The 26,272-nt window shown below is 36.6% G+C and overlaps 1 protein-coding gene across 1 annotated transcript; it reads left to right on the top strand.

The window, feature by feature from the left end:
- The first annotated feature begins 1,136 nt into the window (after nucleotides 1-1,136).
- On the top strand, nucleotides 1,137-20,289 carry LOC128553518 (N-acetylglucosamine-6-sulfatase-like). The gene is made up of 5 exons (XM_053534698.1): nucleotides 1,137-1,236; nucleotides 3,738-3,841; nucleotides 7,008-7,217; nucleotides 7,611-7,721; nucleotides 18,963-20,289. Exons 1-5 carry the CDS (start codon nucleotides 1,146-1,148, stop codon nucleotides 19,122-19,124), a joined length of 678 nt encoding a protein of 225 aa, XP_053390673.1. The 5' UTR covers nucleotides 1,137-1,145; the 3' UTR covers nucleotides 19,125-20,289.
- Nucleotides 20,290-26,272: the final 5,983 nt, after the last annotated feature.

The following is a 26,272-nucleotide window of genomic DNA, read 5'->3' as shown; positions in this document are numbered from 1 at the left end:
TGAGGTTGGTCATGACCAGCAGATGACCCCTATTGATTTTGAGGTCATTAGGTCAAAGGTCAAGGTCACATTGGCTAGGAACAGTTAAATGGTTTCTCATCTTTTTGTCCAAAACCACAGGGCCTAGGGCTTTGATATTTGATATGTAGCAAAATCTAGAGGTCCTCTACCAGGATTGTTCAGATTATTTCCCTGGGGTCAAATATGGCCCCACCCTTGGGGTCACATTATTTATATAGAATTATATAGGAAAAAAACTTTGAAAAACCTCTCGTCCAAAACCACAGGGCCTAGGGCTTTGATATTTTGTATATGACATCATCTAGTGGTCCTCTACTAAGACTGTTCATATTATTCCCCTAGGGTCAAATATGGCCCCGCCCTGGGGGTCACATGGTTTATATAGACTTATATAGGGAAAAACCTTGAAAATCTTCTTGACCAAACCACAAAGACTAGGGCTTTAATATTTGTAATGTAGCATCATCTAGTGGTTCTCTACCAAGTTTGTTCAAATTATCCATCTAGGGTCAAATATGGCCCCGCCCCGGGGGTCACATGGTTCATAAAGACTTGTATAGGCAAAAATCTTAGAATCTTCATGTCCATGACCTACATCATTCAAATTTGGACCACATGTATAGTTTTGAGTGGCAAGATGAAGCTTGACATGAGTTGACCTTGATCTTGACCTAGTGACCTTCTTTCACATTTCTGTAGCTACAGCCTTCAAATTTGGACCACATGCATAGGTTTGTGTACTAGAACAAACTTTGACCTTGTTATTGACCTAGTGACCTACTTTCCCATTTTTGAAGCTATAGACTTCAAATTTGGACCACATGCTTAGTTTTGTGTTCCAAAATAAAAATTGATTTTGACCTAGTGACCTTTTTTTCACATTTCTCAAGCTACAGCCTTCAAGTTTGAACCACAAGCATAGTTTTGTGTACCGAAATGAACTTTGATCTTGAGATTGACCTAGTGACCTACTTTCACATTTCTGAAGGTACAGGCTTCAAATTTGGACCACGCGCACAATTTTGTGTTTTGAAATAAAATTTGACCTTGATTTTGACTTAGTGACTTACTTTCACATTTCTCAAGTTACAGCCTTCAAATTTGAACCCCTGTCTGTAGATGATATGGTGGAAGATATCCTGCAAACGCTAGATACTAAAGGGATTCTTGACAACACTTATGTATTCTTCTCCTCAGACAATGGATATCATTTAGGTTTGTTTTAAGTACTTCTAATTTTTTGTTATAGTACAGGAGTAAATGACAGTCTAAGTAATTATAATGTTTTCAATTACTTTTTATAAGCCTGCTTCGAACTTGACTATTCCAAAAATAGCAAGATCTGTTCAACTCAACCAGTCTTCATATATGTATTATGTTGAAATTTTGCACAATGCTTCTCAGTCAGACCAAGTGAAATAATCAAGTTAGATAACTTCAGGTTGGATGTAATGTAAATTATTGCCCTTTTTCGATTTAGAAAATTCAGTTAAAGGTTTGTCTGCAGCTTTGAAGAAGTATCTCCATTACACTTGAAACTTCTTATCAAACATACTTAAAAATCCAACTTAAAGAAATCTTGGTAGAAATTTGTCTTAGAAAATCTGGTTGACGTTTTGCATGCAAGTTGCAGTATATATTTAAGAAATTCATTGAGATTGTTGTACAAAATTATGCTCAGCTTCCTCACTACATTTCCACATGGTGTGAATGGGACTAATAGTTAATATTATTTAATGAAGTTTCCTTGTATACTTGTTTTTAGCTCACCTGTCACAAAGTGACAAGGTGAGCTTTTGTGATCGCGCGGTGTCCGTCGTCCGTCCGTCCGTGCGTCAGTCCGTAAACTTTTGCTTGTGACCACTCTAGAGGTCACATTTTTCATGGGATCTTTATGAAAATTGGTCAGAATATTCACCTTGATGATATCTAGGTCAAGTTCGAAACTGGGTCACGTGCCAATAAAAACTAGGTCAGTAGGTCTGAAAATAGAAAAATCTTGTGACCTCTCCAGAGGCCATATATTTCACTAGATCTTCATGAAAATTGGTCAGAACGTTCATCTTGATGATATCTAGGTCAAGTTCGAAACTGGGTCACGTGCCTTCAAAAACTATGTCAGTAGGTCAAATAATAGAAAAACCTTGTGACCTCTCTAAAGGCCATATTTTTCATGGGATCTGTATGAAAGTTGGTCTGAATGTTCATCTTGATGATATCTAGGTCAAGTTCGAAACTGGGTCACGTGTGATCAAAAACTAGGTCAGTAGGTCTAAAAATAGAAAAACCTTGTGACCTCTCTAGAGGCCATATATTTCATGAGATCTTAATGAAAATTGGTCAGAATGTTCACCTTGATGATATCTAGGTCAAGTTCGAAACTGGGTCACGTGCCATCAAAAACTAGGTCAGTAGGTCAAATAATAGAAAAACCTTGTGACCTCTCTAGAGGCCATATTTTTCATGGGATCTGTATGAAAGTTGGTCTGAATGTTCATCTTAATGATATCTAAGTCAATTTCGAAAGTGGGTCACGTGCCATCAAAGACTAGGTCAGTTGGTCAAATAATAGAAAAACCTTGTGACCTCTCTAAAGGCCATATTTTTCATGGGATCTGTATGAAAGTTGGTCTGAATTGTCATCTTGATGATATCTAGGTCAAGTTCGAAACAGGGTCATGTGCGGTCAAAAACTAGGTCAGTAGGTCTAAAAATAGAAAAATCTTGTGACCTCTCTAGAGGCCATACTTGTGAATGGATCTCCATAAAAATTGGTCAGAATGTTCATCTTGATGATATCTAGGTCAAGTTTGAAAGTGGGTCACGTGCCGTCAAAAAGTAGGTCAGTAGGTTTAATAATCAAGAAACGTTGTGACCTCTCTAGAGGCCATATTTTTCATGGGATCTATATGAAAGTTGGTCTGAATGTTTATCTCGATGATATATAGGTCAGATTTGAAACTGGGTCAACTGCGATCAAAAACTAGGTCAGTAGGTCTTGAAATAGAAAAACCTTGTGACCTCTCTAGAGGCCATACCCTTGAATGGATCTTCATGAAAATTGGTCAGAATGTTCACCTTGATGATATCTAGGTCAAGTTTGAAACTGGGTCACGTGCCTTACTAAACTAGGTCAGTAGGTCAAATGATAAAAAAAACCTTGTGACCTCTCTAGAGGCCATACTTTTCATGGGATCTGTATGAAAGTTGGTCTGAATGTTCATCTTGATGATATCTAGGTCAAGTTCGAAACTGCTTCGACTGCGGTCAAAAACTAGGTCAGTAGGTCTAAAATTAGAAAAATCTTTTGACCTCTCTAGAGGCCATATTTTTCAATGGATCTTCATGAAAATTGATCAGAATGTTTACCTTGATGATATCTAGGCCAGTTTCGAAACTGGGTCATGTGCGGTCAAAAACTAGGCCAGTAGGTATAAAAATAGAAAAACCTTGTGACCTCTCTAGAGACCATATTTTTCAATGGATCTTCATGAAAATTGGTCAGAATTTTTATCTTGATAATATCTATGTCAACTTCAAAACTGGGTCACATGAGCTCAAAAACTAGGTCACTATGTCAAATAATAGAAAAAACAACGTCATACTCAAAACTGGGTCATGTGGGAAGAGGTGAGCGATTCAGGACCATCATGGTCCTCTTGTTTACAGTTTGGCTGTTTTCATGTTACAGTTTGCACCTAAATACTTCTTTCCAGGTCAGTTTGGTTTACCATATGATAAAAGGCAACTGTATGACTTTGATATCCGAGTACCACTGATGGTGAGAGGACCAGGTATAAAGCCTGCAACTTTTTCTGATGTAAATATTCCACTTTTTGTTTCTTTTCATCATTTATGTATTAGGACCACTTAACTGCAGATGGAGTAAAAAATTACCAAGTCCTCATATATATATTCACAGTTTAGTGGAAAAAATATTTACTAGACTAAGTATCTTTGCTTTGGAAAAGAAACTGCAAAATATTTAAGGTAATGTGAGCACAAAGTGCTCAAGGTGATCTATTGTGATAACTCTGTATCCGTAGTGGTGTGTCATCTTGCGTCATCAACAATTTGACTGTCAACACTCTAGAGGTCACAATTTTAGCTCAATCTTAATGGAAGTTGGTCAGAATGTTAACCTCAATGAAATCTCGAACAATTTTGTTACTGGGTCAACTGGGATCAAGAACTAGGTTAACACTCTAGAGTCCATATTTCCTACCTCATCTTTATGGAACTTTGTCAGAATGTTTGTCTCTATAAAATCTAGGAGAATTTTAAAACTGAGTCACTAGCTCAAATCATAGAAAACCTTGTTTACACTCTAGAGGCCACATTTTGAGTTTGATCTTCTTGAATCTTTGTCAGAATGTTTGTCTCTATGAAATCTTGATGGAATTTAAACCTTGATTACTTACGATGAGAAACTAGGTTACTAGGTCAAATGATAGAAAAAGCTTGTTTACACTCCAGAGGCCAATTTTTCTACTTAATCATCATAAATCTCTGTCAGAATGATTGTCTCTATGAAATCTAGGTCAAGTTCAAACCTTGTTTACCCGGGGTCACTAGGTCAAGTCATAACAAAAGTTTGTTCACACTCCAGAGGCCACATTTACTACTTGACCTTCATAAAACTCTGTCAGAACGTTTGTCTCTTCAAAATCTTAATCAGATCAAACGCTGCTTTACCTGAGGTTTCAAATAACTTGGCATGAATATGTACCACAGTAAGACGACGTGTCGCGCACAAGACCCAGGTCCGTAGCTCAAAGGTCAAGGTCACACTTAGAAGTTAAAGGTCATTTTTCATGATAGTGCATTGATGGGCGTGTCCGGTCCATATCTTTGTCATCCATGGATGGATTTTCAAATAACTTGGCATGAATGTGTACCACAGTAAGACAACATGTCATATGCAAGACCCAGGTCCGTAGCTCAAAGGTCAAGGTCACACTTAGACGTTAAAGGTCATTTTTCATGATAGTGCATTGATGGGCGTGTCCGGTCCATATCTTTGTCATTCATGCATGGATTTTAAAATTATTGGGCATGAATGTGTACCACAGTAAGACGACGTGTGGCGCGCAAGACCCAGGTCCGTAACTCAAAGGTCCTAAACTCTAACATCGGCCATAACTATTTGTTCAAAGTGCCATCGGGGGCATGTGTCATCCTATGGAGACAGCTCTTGTTCTGCCTGATCTTCATGAGGCTTTGTTGGAATTTTTGTCTGTTTAAAATCTTGGTTAATTTGTAGCTGGGGTCACTTTGGGAAAAAACTAGGGTCTTTAGGTCAAATCATAGAAAAACTTTGTTAACACTTAAGATGCCACTTGAACATCTTGATCATCATAACTTTTAGCAAGAATGTTTGTCTGTATGAAATCAAGGTTAAATACAAAAGTGGGGTACCTTAGGTCAAAAAGTATGTCACTAGGCCAAATCATTGAAAAACTTGGCTAATGATCTACCTGATTTACATGAAACATGTTCAAAATACATTATGAATGTATTATAATGTATTTGTCCTTATGAAATCTAAGAAAATTAGATACTAGGTTATCTGGGTTAAGAACTAGGTCAGATTAGCCATACAGGGCCTTAAGGGCCCTCTTGTTTTATTGTCTGAAAGGTCTAGTTCATATCTTCTTAACCTTTTTAAGGACATTGACAGATGTTTAGCCTGTCAAGGTAATGTTCTGATTGTGCTGAGCTAAAGTCATTTTATGCAAGTCCTGTTTTATCATGTATACATAGCATGAACTTGACTGGTAAAAAGTTGTTGTTTGTTCTACTTCTTTGACAGTGTTTGACAATGTTTCAACACAGTTTGGTGCCCTGGCCATTATATGAATTAAGTAAGTTCGAAATTGAATAATGTAATCATGATTACTTATGTCAAATAGTCTGTAATTTAATCATAACTTTACAAAACATTAATACAATCAGTAATTGTAGTTTAAAGTTACTGGCCTCCAGATCGTTCGAAAAAGATTTTTTTTAGATACTGTGAAATCGTTAATATTTGTTGGGGACTAATTTTCATGGATTTTGTGGTTGAGTCAATCCATGAAATGTAATCCCAATGAACAAGTAAAATTCCCATTCATTTTATGTTCAAAAGCTGAAATCCACGACTTCATATCTCCACGAAATTTCATGCCCACAAAATTAAATGATTTTACAGTATCTGGAAATTAATGCTACATTTCTTAAGAATGCTTTGAAACTTAATTACTGACAGACTATATGATACGGAAAACACATGAGAATTAGTTGTTTTTACTACTTTTTACTATGAAAATCGAAAAGTGTTTGTAACGCTTTACTCGAGGTAAACTGCCTCGATTATAAATATCTATATTTAACACACATTGAACACTAAATCCTCCATAGCGCTGTTTGTAGCAACAGCAGAAAACCTTTCTATGAGTGTGGCGGTCCGGGTTTGATTCCCAATTTCTTCATTTGGCATTTTTAAAATAGTTAAGAAAATGACCAAACTTCAATTTGAAAGAAAGATAATTTTTTGGCCAAAATCTGGAGGTCAGTGCCTTTAATTAATTACAACTGTCATATAATCAAGACATGTCTGTTCAAGGTCACAACTCAAGTCAAAGATTTGAGTAACATATTCCATGTCTACATCTTCTAAACCTTATGAAGGTCATTTATGAACCTTGGGTTGAATATTTATCCTGTCAAGATGTTCAAAGTGTGCTAGCCAAAGATCGTTAAACCGAAAATTCAAACCTTTGGTCATGCTTCATTTTTGTGCCTCTCACTTAGTAAGACCAGAGTTATTACCCTTGACTTGTCAGAAATCTGTGAAAGAAACTTGCAGTACCTAATATGGATCACAGTTGTAACATCTTATTTTCATGAGTTGAAGAAATGATATTCTACTATTTAAGTAACTGACATCCAAGTTACATATTTTTTACCTATATTGTTATCATTATTTTTTTCCTCTTTCACAGGAGGCTGTATTAAATATTGACCTTGCACCAACGTTTCTCAGCCTTGCGGGTTCTATTATGCCAGGGGCAGATGGTGTCAGTTTTAAAGACATACTTCACCCGCAGGACAATGGAACAAAACCAGTACGAGGAACTTTTCTGGTAGAGCATACTGGTGAATATTCAGAAACTATCAAAGGTTGTCCTCAGTACACAGGGCAGAATATGAATGTAAGTTAGTTTTTTTTCCTTTATGTTTTCCATTTATATTTTGAAGCTGGAATACTTTGAAATCACTTCCATTGGCATAAAATTTCATGCTTTGGACAAAACAAGGCTAAAGGTTAACAAAGTGGTCCCTATAATTTTAGACATTTAAGCTATTCTATTTACATTATGTTTAAACGTTCATATCCACCAGTTCAAGTCCACATGAAAAAGCCATTTTGACCAAAAACAAGGAAATTAAATAATTCCATTGTGTTTCCTGCATTTTGAAAAAAATTGACAAACTTGGTGGCATGTCTCTTTAAAACATGACACTTATGCTTACCGAACAAAGACAAAAAACTTTTAAGTTTCTTCTTCATCTTTATAATGTAGAATTTTATTGATTGTTTTCAGAACTGCAATAACCATTGTGTTTGCGAGGATTCTAAGAATAACACATTTGCTTGTATAGTACAAATTAGCAAGATGGAGAACATGAAATACTGCGAATTTATTGATTTACAGGTCAGTATACTTTCTTTGTGACAAAGTCTTCATTGCGAGAGATGTGATATTATCCCTGTCAGTTTTATTTCACCAATGGATATCTACCAGCTTTATTTGCACTGTGAAGATTTTGTACCTGATAGTTGTTTACATAATGCTGCTTAGTACAGCTTCAAATATCTCAATTTTCCTCTTCTTTATACTGTCTGAAATAAAATGAGCCGCGCCATGAGAAAACCAACATAGTGCATTTGCGACCAGCATGGATCCAGACCAGTCTGCGCATCCGCGCAGTCTGGTCAGGATCCATGCTGCTCGCTAATGGTTTCTCAAATTGCAATAGGGTTTGAAAGCGCACAGCATGGATCCTGACCAGACTGCATGGATGCACAGGCTGGTCAGGATCCATGCTGGTCGCAAATGCACTAAGTTGGTTTTCTCATGGTGCGGCTCATTAATGGTTACAGCAAAGCTGAGCAAGCTGTCCCATTTCAAAATCTTAGGTTTATAGAAACTGACATTTTAAACCCTTACCTTGCTAAATTTCTATAATGAACTTGTCCATCTCCCAGTTTGGCAAACAGGGAACAGTGCAGATCATGATCAGACTGCACGGATGTGCATGCTGGTCATGATCTACACTGGTCGCAAAGGCAGAATCGATCATGTCCAGCATGATAAGGGTTAAAATCAGTAGAGATAAATTATGTTTTACCTGATAGATCAGTATGATTACTGAATAATTGTTAAAAATAGATGTATTTCTGTATAATGTAAAGTGTATGTCTTTTTAAGGGGAGAAATAGTGTCTGTTACTACAGTCAGCTTTTCAGTTAGGCAATTTACAGAATATAAACAATCAAGTCAAAGGTCAATCAAGTAAACTACATTCTAAAAGTACACTTTTAACACTTTCATCAGCAAGACAAAATTCAAGGCACAATTAGTCAGTTTGTGTATAAATTTTGTTTGTTATATGCGTATAAGCTTATAAGGATATCCACATATAATAAAAAAAAATTGGGAGTTTGCTTTAACCAGAGTTTATTGTATTCAAGCCACTTATGAATACTGGAGATGATTAATGTAGTTAACTTCACTTGTCCCTTACTGCAGTGGTTTTGAAACCCTGCAAGAGCTGAAGAATTCTTTCATGTAAGGAAATGTTTTAGCTGGCTTACAGAAGTTTGGTAGTTCTACCCAGGTGCCAGTGTCTGAAATAATGTCTATAGGGGCTGCTAGGGTGCCCTACCTCCATAAAACCTAGAAAGTTACCGTAAGAATATGGTTATGTTGGTACAGCTTAAACCTAACAAAATAAACAAACAAAGTAACATTCCAAAGACACACCTTTAGCAAAAATATATATTACAGGAAGTCAGTCTTCAGTATTTCATATTATTTTGACTTAAGACTTGAGAAAGGGCCTCTAAAGCAGGGCTAGCGCTGGGTTGAAAAAAGTTCGAGCCAAATTTTTACGCCGCGGATCGCACGCCCATCCGCGTGTCCATGACAGGGTTTTGGTGGGGTTCACAGGGGGCTTTGCCCCCTGAAGCTTTCAGGCTTTAAGGTATTTCAAATGCTTAGATTGCAGCAGAAAACACATTTATCCATAAATGTTATATCATACTAAATGCTTTATAACTGAATGGTCTGTCCTTGTGTAATAATAAGCAAAACAGGGCATCAAGGATAAATTTATTTTTAACCATAATTTATATCATTTCTCAATAAATTAGCAATATAGGCTTGCACGTCCATTCGTGTGTCCTTGACAGGGCTTCACAGGGCATCAAGGATAAATTTATTTTTAACCATAATTTATATCATTTCTCAATAAATTAGCAATATAGGCTTGCACGTCCATTCGTGTTGTCCATGACAGGGCTTCACAGGGCATCAAGGATAAATTTATTTTTAACCATAATTTATATCATTTCTCAATAAATTAGCAATATAGGCTTGCACGTCCATTCGTGTGTCCATGACAGGGCTTCACAGGGCATCAAGGATAAATTTATTTTTAACCATAATTTATATCATTTCTCAATAAATTAACAATATAGGCTTGCACGTCCATTCGTGTGTCCATGACAGGGCTTCACAGGGCATCAAGGATAAATTTATTTTTAACCATAATTTATATCATTTCTCAATAAATTAACAATATAGGCTTGCACGTCCATTCGTGTGTCCATGACAGGGCTTCACAGGGCATCAAGGATAAATTTATTTTTAACCATAATTTATATCATTTCTCAATAAATTAACAATATAGGCTTGCACGTCCATTCGTGTGTCCATGACAGGGCTTCACAGGGCATCAAGGATAAATTTATTTTAACCATAATTTATATCATTTCTCAATAAATTAACAATATAGGCTTGCACGTCCATTCGTGTGTCCATGACAGGGCTTCACAGGGCATCAAGGATAAATTTATTTTTAACCATAATTTATATCATTTCTCAATAAATTAACAATATAGGCTTGCACGTCCATTCGTGTGTCCATGACAGGGCTTCATAGGGCATCAAGGATAAATTTATTTTTAACCATAATTTATATCATTTCTCAATAAATTAACAATATAGGCTTGCACGTCCATTCGTGTGTCCATGACAGGGCTTCATAGGGCATCAAGGATAAATTTATTTTTAACCATAATTTATATCATTTCTCAATAAATTAACAATATAGGCTTGCACGTCCATTCGTGTGTCCATGACAGGGCTTCATAGGGCATCAAGGATAAATTTATTTTTAACCATAATTTATATCATTTCTCAATAAATTAACAATATAGGCTTGCACGTCCATTCGTGTGTCCATGACAGGGCTTCACAGGGCATCAAGGATAAATTTATTTTTAAACCATAATTTATATCATTTCTCAATAAATTAGCAATATAGGCTTGCACGTCCATTCGTGTGTCCATGACAGGGCTTCACAGGGCATCAAGGATAAATTTATTTTTAACCATAATTTATATCATTTCTCAATAAATTAACAATATAGGCTTGCACGTCCATTCGTGTGTCCATGACAGGGCTTCACAGGGCATCAAGGATAAATTTATTTTTAACCATAATTTATATCATTTCTCAATAAATTAACAATATAGGCTTGCACGTCCATTCGTGTGTCCATGACAGGGCTTCACAGGGCATCAAGGATAAATTATTTTTAACCATAATTTATATCATTTCTCAATAAATTAACAATATAGGCTTGCACGTCCATTCGTGTGTCCATGACAGGGCTTCACAGGGCATCAAGGATAAATTTATTTTTAACCATAATTTATATCATTTCTCAATAATTAACAATATAGGCTTGCACGTCCATTCGTGTGTCCATGACAGGGCTTCACAGGGCATCAAGGATAAATTTATTTTTAACCATAATTTATATCATTTCTCAATAAATTAACAATATAGGCTTGCACGTCCATTCGTGTGTCCATGACAGGGCTTCACAGGGCATCAAGGATAAATTTTTTTTTAACCATAATTTATATCATTTCTCAATAAATTAACAATATAGGCTTGCACGTCCATTCGTGTGTCCATGACAGGGCTTCACAGGGCATCAAGGATAAATTTATTTTTAACCATAATTTATATCATTTCTCAATAAATTAACAATATAGGCTTGCACGTCCATTCGTGTGTCCATGACAGGGCTTCACAGGGCATCAAGGATAAATTTATTTTTAACCATAATTTATATCATTTCTCATAAATTAACAATATAGGCTTGCACGTCCATTCGTGTGTCCATGACAGGGCTTCACAGGGCATCAAGGATAAATTTATTTTTAACCATAATTTATATCATTTCTCAATAAATTAACAATATAGGCTTGCACGTCCATTCGTGTGTCCATGACAGGGCTTCACAGGGCATCAAGGATAAATTTATTTTTAACCATAATTTATACCATTTCTCAATAAATTAACAATATAGGCTTGCACGTCCATTCGTGTGTCCATGACAGGGCTTCACAGGGCATCAAGGATAAATTTATTTTTAACCATAATTTATATCATTTCTCAATAAATTAACAATATAGGCTTGCACGTCCATTCGTGTGTCCATGACAGGGCTTCACAGGGCATCAAGGATAAATTTATTTTTAACCATAATTTATATCATTTCTCAATTAAATAACAATATAGGGTTGCACGTCCATTCGTGTGTCCATGACAGGGCTTCATAGGGCATCAAGGATAAATTTATTTTTAACCATAATTTATATCATTTCTCAATAATTAACAATATAGGCTTGCACGTCCATTCGTGTGTCCATGACAGGGCTTCATAGGGCATCAAGGATAAATTTATTTTTAACCATAATTTATATCATTTCTCAATAAATTAACAATATAGGCTTGCACGTCCATTCGTGTGTCCATGACAGGGCTTCACAGGGCATCAAGGATAAATTTATTTTTAACCATAATTTATATCATTTCTCAATAAATTAGCAATATAGGCTTGCACGTCCATTCGTGTGTCCATGACAGGGCTTCACAGGGCATCAAGGATAAATTTATTTTTAACCATAATTTATATCATTTCTCAATAAATTAACAATATAGGCTTGCACGTCCATTCGTGTGTCCATGACAGGGCTTCACAGGGCATCAAGGATAAATTTATTTTTAACCATAATTTATATCATTTCTCAATAAATTAACAATATAGGCTTGCACGTCCATTCGTGTGTCCATGACAGGGCTTCACAGGGCATCAAGGATAAATTTATTTTTAACCATAATTTATATCATTTCTCAATAAATTAACAATATAGGCTTGCACGTCCATTCGTGTGTCCATGACAGGGCTTCACAGGGCATCAAGGATAAATTTATTTTTAACCATAATTTATATCATTTCTCAATAAATTAACAATATAGGCTTGCACGTCCATTCGTGTGTCCATGACAGGGCTTCACAGGGCATCAAGGATAAATTTATTTTTAACCATAATTTATATCATTTCTCAATAAATTAACAATATAGGCTTGCACGTCCATTCGTGTGTCCATGACAGGGCTTCACAGGGCATCAAGGATAAATTTATTTTAACCATAATTTATATCATTTCTCATAAATTAACAATATAGGCTTGCACGTCCATTCGTGTGTCCATGACAGGGCTTCACAGGGCATCAGGATAAATTTATTTTAACCATAATTTATATCATTTCTCAATAAATTAACAATATAGGCTTGCACGTCCATTCGTGTGTCCATGACAGGGCTTCACAGGGCATCAAGGATAAATTTATTTTTAACCATAATTTATATCATTTCTCAATAAATTAACAATATAGGCTTGCACGTCCATTCGTGTGTCCATGACAGGGCTTCATAGGGCATCAAGGATAAATTTATTTTTAACCATAATTTAATATTCATTTCTCAATAAATTAAAAATATAAGGCTTGCACGTCCATTCGTGTGTCCATGACAGGGCTTCATAGGCATCAAGGATAAATTTATTTTTAACCATAATTTATATCATTTCTCAATAAATTAACAATATAGGCTTGCACGTCCATTCGTGTGTCCATGACAGGGCTTCATAGGGCATCAAGGATAAATTTATTTTTAACCATAATTTATATCATTTCTCAATAAATTAACAATATAGGCTTGCACGTCCATTCGTGTGTCCATGACAGGGCTTCACAGGGCACAAGGATAAATTTATTTTTAACCATAATTTATATCATTTCTCAATAAATTAACAATATAGGCTTGCACGTCCATTCGTGTGTCCATGACAGGGCTTCACAGGGCATCAAGGATAAATTTATTTTTAACCATAATTTATATCATTTCTCAATAAATTAACAATATAGGCTTGCACGTCCATTCGTGTGTCCATGACAGGGCTTCACAGGGCATCAAGGATAAATTTATTTTTAACTATAATTTATATCATTTCTCAATAAATTAACAATATAGGCTTGCACGTCCATTCGTGTGTCCATGACAGGGCTTCACAGGGCATCAAGGATAAATTTATTTTTAACCATAATTTATATCATTTCTCAATAAATTAACAATATAGGCTTGCACGTCCATTCGTGTGTCCATGACAGGGCTTCACAGGGCATCAAGGATAAATTTATTTTAACCATAATTTATATCATTTCTCAATAAATTAACAATATAGGCTTGCACGTCCATTCGTGTGTCCATGACAGGGCTTCACAGGGCATCAAGGATAAATTTATTTTTAACCATAATTTATATCATTTCTCAATAAATTAACAATATAGGCTTGCACGTCCATTCGTGTGTCCATGACAGGGCTTCACAGGGCATCAAGGATAAATTTATTTTTAACCATAATTTTATATCATTTCTCAATAAATTAACAATATAGGCTTGCACGTCCATTCGTGTGTCCATGACAGGGCTTCACAGGGCATCAAGGATAAATTTATTTTTAACCATAATTTATATCATTTCTCAATAAATTAACAATATAGGCTTGCACGTCCATTCGTGTGTCCATGACAGGGCTTCACAGGGCATCAAGGATAAATTTATTTTTAACCATAATTTATATCATTTCTCAATAAATTAACAATATAGGCTTGCACGTCCATTCGTGTGTCCATGACAGGGCTTCACAGGGCATCAAGGATAAATTATTTTTAACCATAATTTATATCATTCTCAATAAATTAACAATATAGGCTTGCACGTCCATTCGTGTGTCCATGACAGGGCTTCATAGGGCATCAAGGATAAATTTATTTTAACCATAATTTATATCATTTCTCAATAAATTAACAATATAGGCTTGCACGTCCATTCGTGTGTCCATGACAGGGCTTCACAGGGCATCAAGGATAAATTTATTTTTAACCATAATTTATATCATTTCTCAATAAATTAACAATATAGGCTTGCACGTCCATTCGTGTGTCCATGACAGGGCTTCATAGGGCATCAAGGATAAATTTATTTTTAACCATAATTTATATCATTTCTCAATAAATTAACAATATAGGCTTGCACGTCCATTCGTGTGTCCATGACAGGGCTTCATTAGGGCATCAAGGATAAATTTATTTTTAACTATAATTTATATCATTTCTCATAAATTAACAATATAGGCTTGCACGTCCATTCGTGTGTCCATGACAGGGCTTCATAGGGCATCAAGGATAAATTTATTTTTAACCATAATTTATATCATTTCTCAATAAATTAACAATATAGGCTTGCACGTCCATTCGTGTGTCCATGACAGGGCTTCATAGGGCATCAAGGATAAATTTATTTTTAACCATAATTTATATCATTTCTCAATAAATTAACAATATAGGCTTGCACGTCCATTCGTGTGTCCATGACAGGGCTTCACAGGGCATCAAGGATAAATTATTTTTAACCATAATTTATATCATTTCTCAATAAATTAACAATATTAGGCTTGCACGTCCATTCGTGTGTCCATGACAGGGCTTCATAGGGCATCAAGGATAAATTTATTTTTAACCATAATTTATATCATTTCTCAATAAATTAACAATATAGGCTTGCACGTCCATTCGTGTGTCCATGACAGGGCTTCATAGGGCATCAAGGATAAATTTATTTTTAACCATAATTTATATCATTTCTCAATAAATTAACAATTAGGCTTGCACGTCCATTCGTGTGTCCATGACAGGGCTTCATAGGGCATCAAGGATAAATTTATTTTAACCATAATTTATATCATTTCTCAATAAATTAACAATATAGGCTTGCACGTCCATTCGTGTGTCCATGACAGGGCTTCATAGGGCATCAAGGATAAATTTATTTTTAACCATAATTTATATCATTTCTCAATAAATTAACAATATAGGCTTGCACGTCCATTCGTGTGTCCATGACAGGGCTTCATAGGGCATCAAGGATAAATTTATTTTTAACCATAATTTATATCATTTCTCAATAAATTAACAATATAGGCTTGCATGTCCATTCGTGTGTCCATGACAGGGCTTCACAGGGCATCAAGGATAAATTTATTTTTAACCATAATTTATATCATTTCTCAATAAATTAACAATATATTATATACATGTAACTGCTGGGACAACTCTTAAGCAATGTTTTTATTTATTACTTTTGAAATAAATCATACAAACTTACAAGTAATCCACAAGCAACCAAGGAAAGTCTATTTTTCCATTTTATAGCTGGATTTAGGGTTTAGTTTCACTTTTCACAGATTTTGCTTTCCATGCAGGAGGTAAACTACCTGATTCAGAACTACATTTTTCAGCCACAATGACAAGCAAGAAATTAATTTAAAAACATTTTATTATATACTTATTGGCATCAATAATGAATTACTCATTTGAAATAATTTTATTTAATTAAACTTTTTGGAACAATAAAGTTCAAACACACATACCTTTCAACATTCTTTAATCTTGTCTTTTGATGAGTTTATAAAAGATGGCTCAATATTTTATTCAATCAAGGAACTTTAGTCATGGCATGTGCCACAAACAACACCTTTGATCCATGTATATTCATTAAATAGTACCAATTTAGCTAAACAAACTGTGAGAGATGCTTTTAATTACCCCAATGGCATAGGTTTATTGTCACTTAATGGTGTTAATGGACCGTGGATGGTGCCTCTTGTATATTGCATGTTTTGACACAGTCTGTCTTGGCACTCTTTGGTCCAAAATAACATTATATAAAAATTGACTGGTTTTAATTCTTAAAGTAGGGGTTTTTTTTAGAGTTTGAGCCATTTCTGAATTTTCTTGAGCCAAAATTAGCATTTTAAGCATTTTGCTCAAAATGCCCATTCCAGCGCTAGCCCTGTAAAGAGTGTTTAAGATTTTGAATCTCTTGTTACTCATCATCAGATGGTGGGCTATTCAGATCACTCTGCGTCCGTGGTCCGTCGTCCTTCCGTCCGTCCGTCCGTCCTTCCGTTAACAATTTCTCGTTATCGCATCTCCTCAGAAACTACCAGGGGGATTTTGACCAAACGTTGTCAGAATGATGTATTGGTACCCTAGTTTTGTCCCCCTGAAAATCAGACTGGTTCAACAATTTTTTAGTGAGTTATGGCCCTTTGTTTATTTCTATAATTTACATAGATTTATATAGGGAAAAACTTTGAAAATCTTCTTGTCCAAAACCACAGAGCCTAGGGCTTTGATATTTGGTATGAAGTATCATCTAGTGGTCCTCTACCAAGATTATTCAGATTATTTCCCTGGGGTCTAATATGGCCCCGCCCCAGGGGTCATATGGTTTATATAGACTTATATAGGGAAAAACTTTGAAAAACGTCTTGTTCAAAACCACAGGACCTAGGGTTTTGATATTTTGTATGTGACATCATCTAGTGGTCTTCTACTAAGATTGTTCAAATTATCCCCCTAGGGTCAAATATGGCCCCGCCCCGGGGGTCACATCGTTTACATAGACTTATATAGGGAAAAACTTTGAAAATCTTCTTGTCCAAACCACAAAGCCTAGGGCTTTGGCATTTGTAATGTAGCATCATCTAGTGGTTCTCTACCAAGTTTGTTCAAATTATCCCCCTAGGGTCAAATATGGCCCAGCCCTGGGGGTCAGATGGTTCATATAGACTTATATAGGGAAAAGCTTTTAAAATCTTCTTGTCAATAACCTACAACATTCAAATTTGGACCACATGTATGATTTTGAGTGGCAAGATGAACCTTGACATGAGTTGACCTTGATTTTGACCTAGTGACCTACTTTCACATTTCTGTAGCTACATCCTTCAAATTTGGATCACATGCATAGTTTTGTGCACTGAAAAAAAACTTTGACCTTGACATTGACCTAGTGACCTACTTTCACATTTTTGAAGGTATAGGCTTCAAATTTGGACCACATGCATAGTTTCTTGTTCTGAAATGAAATTTGAGCTTGATTTTGACCTAGTGACCTACTTTCACATTTCTCAAGCTACAGCCTTCAAATTTGGACCACATGCATAGTTCTGTGTTTCGAAATAAAATTTGACCTTGATTTTGACCTAGTGACTTTCACATTTCTCAAGCTACAGCCTTCAAATTTGGACCAATTGCATAGTTTTGTGTACCGAAATGAACTTTGACCTTAAGATTGACCTAGTGACCTACTTCCACATTTCTGTAGCTACAGGCTTCAAATTTAGACCACTTGCATAGGATTGTGTACCGAAACAAACTTTGACCTTGACATTGACCTAGTGACCTACTTTCACATTTTTGAAGGTACAGGCTTTAAATTTGGACCACATGCATAGATTTGTGTTCTGAAGTGTAATTTGACCTTGATTTTGACCTAGTGACCTACTTTAATATTTCTCAAGCTAAGCCTTCAAATTTGGACCACTTGCACCGAAATAAACTTTGACCTTAAGATTGACCTAGTGACCTACTTTCAAATTTCTCAAACTACAGCCTTCAAACTTGATGCACATGCATAGTTTTGTGTATAAAGAACTTTGTCCTTGAAATTGATCTAGTGACCTACTTTCACATTTCTGAAGCTACAGCTTTTGAATTTGGACCACATGCACAGTGTTGTGTATGGAAATGAAATTTGACCTTGAGCTAGTCAATAAGTCTTGAAATTTGGAACACTCAAAAATGGCACATTGGTGGGCGCCAAGATCACTCTGTGATCTCTTGTTTTGAGTGAATATTTTTGTGTTTAAAAAAAAACATCTAGCAGATTAATGAATGGAAGGTAGCCCAGGTGAATTCTTTACGTAACACAAGGACACAGCACTTGCACTCTGTATTAGCTGTTGTGATTATTGCTTAAAGTAACAAGGGTCTATATGTGATAAGAATGGAAACTCCCACAGCGATTGTTTTATTCTTTTGAAAATATTGTTACGTAAAATTGTATAGCTGAAAAATTTAAGAATGTTGCTGGCTTCCTTGTCTAAAACAGCCATACATTGCCTATGGCAACTGTTACTTGACAAGACATGTAGATTTAATCTATTGTTAATGAGTATATGAGCCACACCATGAGAAAACCAACATAGTGGCTTTGCGACCAGCATGGATCCAGACCAGCCCGCGCATCCGTGCAGTCTGGTCAGGATCCATGCTGTTTGCTAACGGTTTCTTTAATTGCAATTGGCTTTGAAAGCGAACAGCATGGATCCTGACCAGACTGCGGGTCGCAAAGCCACTATGTTGGTTTTCTCATGGTGCAGCTCATATTATTTCTGTTACAGAATTCTGTAGAGATTTATGACTTGAAATCAGATCCAGCAGAACTGAACAATTTATACCAAACATGGCAGACAACCGACCCAAAGAAGATTGCATCTCTTGAACGACAGTTACAGTACCTAGCAACATGTTCAGGAGAAGCATGCCACAGTGTTCCTACCTAGTGCTACACATATTGTACAGTTATATGACTTGTAATGCTCATTTACCAAAAACATCGTGCCATTCTTGGTGTTCACACCCTGTGGTGGAAAACTCTGGTCTGGTGTAATTAAACTTAAGTTTGGAGACCAGTTTAAAAAGTCAACATCTGATAGGTTGATTTTGAGCTTAATCTTGAAACTGACCAATGGGAATGTTGCAGTCATAGACTGGTTCCCAGATTCTTTTCCTATAATCTTTGAACCAGATTATACTTGTGAATAAGCTAAGGCGTTGGTTGTAAGTTCAAATTGTCACAAAAACAGCATAGTCTGTTGTTGTTGTTATACTGTGATATATTGAGTCAGTTATTGTGTTAAACACATTCCTTGAATATATCATTATATTTTTTATATTGTTGAATTATATATCAGCTTAAAGGTATGTAGCGCAGTAAATAGTGCATATTTTTATCAAAAAAGGGGTTACCGTAATTGCTTTTTTATGTCAGTGCAGTTATCGTCTTTTTGCACTTCGGTAACGATTTGTTTTTTAAGTTCATATTTTTTTTAATTATTTTAACTGAAATGTATCCTTTTTACTTATTTTACATGTACAAATTCATGACATATTTTTTGAGCTGGAAAAAGTAAAGAAAGATCTTTAGAATGTATTGATTTCTTTTGCATTTTGATTTGAAAGGTTGTTTGTTTTTCTGATCTTGTATGAAGCCATTATGGAAGTATAATATTTGTCAGTCACTCAGTGACAGAAACTGTCTAAAACATGTTTTTGATTTGCAATAAACTCCCAAGAAAAAAAGTTGAAAAAGTGAGTTTTTGGGATGTTATTTGTCATTAAGTTTCAGGAAACCACTGAAAAGCATGAAATAACATGTCATAAAAAATTGATTTGTAATATTCAGCTTTGTTTTAAGCTGTTTTACGAGAAAAGTAATATTTATTTTTGCAACATTGTTAGCTCACCTGTCACAAAGTGACAAGGTGAGCTTTTGTGATTGTGCAGCGTCCGTCCGTGCGTGCATGCGTCAGTCCGTAAACTTTTGCTTGTGACCACTCTAGAGGTCACATTTTTCATGGGATCTTTATGAAAGTTGGTCAGAATGTTCACCTTGATGATATCTAGGTAAAGTTCGAAACCGGGTCAACTGCGGTCAAAAACTAGGTCAGTAGGTCAAATAATAGAAATCCTTGTGACCTCTCTGGAGGTCATACTTTTCATGGGATCTTCATGAAAATTAGTCAGAACGTTCATCTTGATGATATCTAGGTCAAGTTCGAAACTGGGTCACGTGCCTTCAAAAACTAGGTCAGTAGGTCAAATAAGAGAAAAACCTTGTGACCTCTCTAAAGGCCATATTTTTCATGGGATCTGTATTAAAATTGGTCTGAATGTTCATCTTGATGATATCTAGGTCAAGTTCGAAACTGGGTCATGTGCGGTAAAAAACTAGGTCAGTAGGTCTAAAAATAGAAAAACCTTGTGACCTCTCTAGAGGCCATATATTTCATGAGATCTTCATGAAAGTTGGTCAGAATGTTCACCTTGATGATATCTAGGTCATGTTCGAAAGTGGGTCACGTGCCTTCAAAAACTAGGTCAGTAGGTCAAATAATAGAAAAACCTTGTGACCTCTCTAGAGGCCATATTTTTCAAGGGATCTGTATGAAAGTTGGTCCGAATATTCATCTTGATGATATATAGATCAAGTTCGAAACAGGGTCATGTGCAGTCAAAAACTAGGTCAGTAGGTCTAAAAATAGAAAAACTTTGTGACCTCTGTAGAAGCCATACTTGTGAATGGATCTCCATGAAAATTGGTCAGAATGTTCATCTTGATGATATCTAGGTCAAGTTCGAAAGTGGGTCACGTGCCTTCAACAAGAGGACCATGATGGTCCTGAATCGCTCACCTATCCCCACATGACCCAGTGTTGAACTGAATATGACGTCATTATTTCTATTATTTGACATAGTGACCTAGTTTTTGAGCACATGTGACCTAGATATCATCAAGATAAAAAATTCTGACCAATTTTCATGAAGATCCATTGAAAAATATGGCCTCTAGAGAGGTCACAAGGTTTTTCTATTATTTGACCTAATGGCCTAGTTTTTGAAGGCACGTGACCCACTTTTAAACTAGACCTAGATATCATCAAGGTGAACATTCTCACCAATTTTCATGAAGATCTCGTGAAAAATATGGCCTCTAGAGAGGTCACAAGGTTTTTCTATTTTTCGACCTACTGACCTAGTTTTTGACCGCACATGACCCAGTTACAAACCTGACCTAGATATCATCAAGCTGAACATTCTCACCAATTTTCATGAAGACCCGTTGAGAAATATGGCCTCTAGAGAGGTCACAAGGTTTTTTCTATTTTTAGACCTACTGACCTAGTTTTTAACCCCACGTGACCCAGTTTCGAACTTGACTTAGATATCATCAAGGTGAACATTCTGACCAATAATCATGAAGATCTCTTGAAAAATATGGCCTCTAGAGAGGTCACAAGGTTTTTCTATTTTTAGATCTACTGACCTAGTTTTTAACCCCACGTGACCCAGTTTCGAACTTGACCTAGATATCTTCAAGGTAAACACTCTGACTAATTTTCATGAAGATCCATTGAAAAATATCGCCTCTAGAGAGGTCACAAGGTTTTCCTATTTTTAGACCTACTGACCTAGTTTTTGACCGCACGTAACCCAGTTTCGAACTTGACCTAGATATCATCAAGGTGAACATTCTGACCAATTTTCATGAAGATCCATTGAGAAATATGGCCTCTAGAGAGGTCACAAGGTTTTTCTATTTTTAGATCTACTGACCTAGTTTTTGACCCCACATGACCCAGTTTCGAACTTGACCTAGATATCATCAAGATGAACATTCTGACCAATATTCATGAAGATCTCATGAAAAATATGGCCTCTAGAGAGGTCACAAAGTTTTTCTATTTTTAGATCTACTGACCTAGTTTTTAACCCCACGTGACCCAGTTTCGAACTTGACCTAGATATCATCAAGGTGAACATTCTGACCAATTTTCATGAAGATCCATTGAGAAATATGGCCTCTAGAGAGGTCACAAGGTTTTTCTATTTTTAGACCTAATGACCTAGTTTTTGACCCTACGTGACCCAGTTTCGAACTTGACCTAGACATCATTAAGGTAAACATTCTGACCAATATTCATGAAGATCTAATGAAAAATATGGCCTCTAGAGAGGTCACAAGGTTTTTCTATTTTTAGACCTACTGACCTAGTTTTTGAACCCACGTGACCCAGTTTCGAACTTGACCTAGATATCATCAAGGTGAACATTCTGACCAATTTTCATGAAGCTCTTATGAAATATATGGCCTCTAGCGAGGTCACAAGGTTTTTCTATTTTTAGACCTACTGACCTAGTTTTTGATGGCACGTGACCCAGTTTCGAACTTGACCTAGATATCATCAAGATGAACATTCTGACCAACTTTCATAAAGATCCCATGAAAAATGTGACCTCTAGAGTGGTCACAAGCAAAAGTTTACGGACGCACGGACGGACGACGGACACCGCGCGATCACAAAAGCTCACCTTGTCACTTTGTGACAGGTGAGCTAAAAAGTAGGTCAAATAATGAAAAAACGTTGTGACCCCTCTAGAGGCTATATTTTTCATGGGATCTGTATGAAAATTAGTCTGAATGTTTATCTTGATGATATATAGGTCAAATTTGAAACTGGGTCAACTGCTGTCAAAAACTAGGTCAGTAGGTCTTGAAATAGAAAAACCTTGTGACCTCTCTAGAGACCATACCCTTGCATGGATCTTCATGAAAGTTGGTCAGAATGTTAACCTTGATGATATCTAGGTCGAATTTGAAACTGGGTCACGTGCCTTAAAAAACTAGGTCTGTAGGTCAAATAATAAAAAAAACCTTGTGACCTCTCTAGAGGCCATACTTTTCATGGGATCTGTATGAAATTTGGTCTGAATGTTCTTCTTGATGATATCTAGGTCAACTTTGAAACTGGGTCAACTGCGGTCAAAAACTAGGTCAGTAGGTCTAAAATTAGAAAAATCTTTTGACCTCTCTAGAGGCCATATTTTTCAATGGATCTTCATGAAAATTGATCTGAATGTTCACCTTGATGATATCTAGGTCAGTTTCGAAACTGGGTCACGTGCGGTCAAAAACTAGGCCAGTACGTATAAAAATAGAACAACCTTGTGACCTCTCTAGAGGCCATTTTTTTCATGAAAATTAGTGACAATGTTCACCTTGATGATATCTAGATAAAGTTCAAAACAGGGTCACGTACCTTCGAAAACTAGGCCAATAGGTCTATAATAGAAAAAACGACGTCATACTCAAAACTGGGTCATGTGGGAAGAGATGAGCAATTCAGGACCATCATGGTCCTCTTGTTATATGATGTCAGACTTTTGAATTGTATGTTTTTGTGTAACAAATGAAAATCTGCATTTTGCCCCATTCTTTCTCCTTTTCACAAACCTTGTTAGAAAAGAAAAGAAGTTTACATAATTTTTGTTGGTAATAAAAAGAAATGTATATGATTTGACATTGACTGGCCTCCATATTCTGGCTAAAAGTGGACTTTCTTTAAAATTGGACTTTGATCTTTAATATGAACATTGAATGTTCACCTTGATGATATCTAGGTCAAGTTTGAAAGTGGGTCACATGCCTTCAAAAACTATGTCAGTAGGTCAAATAATAGAAAAACGTTGTGACCTCTCTAGAGGCCATATTTTTCATGGGATCTGTATGAAAGTTGGTCTGAATGTTCATCTTGATGACATCTAGGTCAGGTTCGAAACAGGGTCATGTGCGGTTAAAAACTAGGTCAGTAGGTCTAAAAATAGAAAAACCTTGTGACCTCTCTAGAGGCCATATTTGTGAATGGATCTTCATGGAAATTGGTCAGAATGTTCATCTTGATGATATCTAGGTCAAGTTCGAACGTGGGTCATGTGCCTTCAAAAAGTAGGTCAGTAGGTCAAGTAATGAAAAAACGTTGTGACCTCTCTAGAGGCCATATTTTTCATGGGATCTGTATGAAAGTTGGTCTGAATGTTTATCAACTGGGTCATGTGGGAAGAGGTGAGCGATTCAGGACCATCATGGTCCTCTTGTTTTAGTTGACATGTTGCCCAGGAAATGGTACGGAGATTGTAGGCTCGTAGGACCTTCGCACGGGTCTCGCACTTGCTGCCCGTGCGGTACCCGTGAAAACGCACGGATACTAAACAATCATCGCGTGGCAACCTTATAACGGCCGCATCATTGCCGCAAACATTTTTCAGATGGTTATATATATTGGCCATCTCCAACATCTTTTCATTATTTGTCTCTTATGCAAAATGATAGTACCACTAAGACTCAGAGCGTCATACCTACGGTTGCAGTTGAGGCAGGTCAGGAGAAGAGAGCAGATATTTACAAGCCCTGTCGCCCTTGATGAGCAGCAGGTCCGACAAAGGCGCAGAAAGAGGAAGGTTTGTGTGAAGACCTTGCTGCTGAGACGGGTCACCCTGGGACACCACGACATACTGATGCAGGAGTCGATGCAGGAATCACACGGGGACTTCCAAGCTTACCTCAGAATCGAGCCAACCGTGTTTCGGGAGATTGTGGGAGACTGACCCCAGAATTTTTTTATTATGCCCCCCTTCGAAGAAGGAGGGGTATATTGTTTTGCAGATGTCGGCCTAGGATCATGAAAGTTGATAGGGAGGTTGGTCATCACCAGCAGATGACCCCTATTGATTTTGAGGTCTGTATATCAAAGGTCAAGGTCACAGTGACCCTGAATAGTAAAACGGTTTCCGGATGATAACTCAAGAACACTTGGGCCTAGGATCATGAAAGTTGATAGGGAGGTTGGCCATGATCAGCAGATGACCCCTATTGATTTTGAGGTCAGTACATTAAAGGTCAAGGTCACAGTGACCCTGAACAGTTAAACGGTTTCTGGATGATAACTCAAGAACGCTTAGGCCTAGGGTCACGAAAATTTATAGGGAGGTTGGTCATGACAGCAGATGACCCCTATTGATTTTGAGGTCAGTATGTCAAAGGTCAAGGTCACAGTGACCAGGAACAGTAAAATGGTTTTCGGGCAATAACTCAAGAACACTTGGGCCTAGTGTCAAGAAAATTGATAGATACGTTGGCCATGACCAGCAGATGACCCCGATTGATTTTGAGGTCATTAGGTCAAAGGTCAAGGTCACATTGGCCAGGAACAGTTAAACGGTTTCTGATCTTCTTGTCAAAAACCATAGGGCCTAGGGCTTTGATATTTGGTATGTAGCAAAATCTAGTGGTCCTCTACCAAGATTGTTCAGATTATTTCCCTGGGGTAAAATATGGCCCCACCCCCAGGGGTCACATGGTTTATATAGACTTATATAGGGAAAAACTTTGAAAAACCTCTTGTCTAAAACCACAGGGCCTAGGGCTTTGATATTTTATATATGACATCATCGCGTGGTCATCTACTAAGATTGTTCAAATTATTCCCCTAGGGTCAAATATGGCCCTGCCCCGGGGGTCACATGGTTTACATAGACTTTTTAGGGAAAACCCTTGTCCAAACCACAAAGCCTAGGTCTTTGATATTTTGTAATGTAGCATTATCTAGTGGTTCTCTACCAAGTTTGTTCAAATTATCCCTCTAGGGCCAAATATGCCCCGCCCCAGGGGTCGGTCACATGGTTCATATAGACTTATATAGGGAAAAACTTAAAATCTTCATGTCCATAACTAACATCATTCAAATTTGGACCACATGTATAGTTTTGAGTGGCAAGATGAACCTTGACATGAGTTGACCTTGAACTTGACCTAGTGACCTACTTTCACATTTCTGTAGCTACAGCCTTCAAATTTGGACCACATGCATAGGTTTGTGCACAGAAAAAACTTTGACCTTGTTATTGACCTAGTGACCTACTTTCACATTTTTGAAGGTGCAGGCTTCAAATTTGGACCACATGCATAGTTTTTTGTTCCGATATAAAATTTGACCTTGATTTTGACTTAGTGACCTACTTTCACATTTCTCAAGCTACAGCCTTCAAATTTGAACCACATGCATAGTTTTATGTACTGAAATGAACTTTGATC

The sequence above is a fragment of the Mercenaria mercenaria genome, unplaced genomic scaffold (genome assembly GCF_021730395.1).
Source record: "Mercenaria mercenaria strain notata unplaced genomic scaffold, MADL_Memer_1 contig_3913, whole genome shotgun sequence".
NCBI classification, from domain to species: domain Eukaryota; kingdom Metazoa; phylum Mollusca; class Bivalvia; order Venerida; family Veneridae; genus Mercenaria; species Mercenaria mercenaria.
The sequence above is the reverse complement of the archived record's forward strand: the minus strand, read 5'-3'. Positions and strand labels throughout refer to the sequence as shown.

What these genes read in the sequence shown, in the direction of transcription:
- LOC128553518 (XM_053534698.1), top strand. Translation starts at nt 1,146, where the DNA reads ATGGTGGAAGATATCCTGCAAACGCTAGATACTAAAGGGATTCTTGAC. An exon ending in AGACAATGGATATCATTTAG is followed by an intron (nt 1,237 to 3,737) that starts GTTTGTTTTAAG and finishes ACTTCTTTCCAG; the next exon opens with GTCAGTTTGGTTTACCATAT. An exon ending in GCGAATTTATTGATTTACAG is followed by an intron (nt 7,722 to 18,962) that starts GTCAGTATACTT and finishes TTTCTGTTACAG; the next exon opens with AATTCTGTAGAGATTTATGA.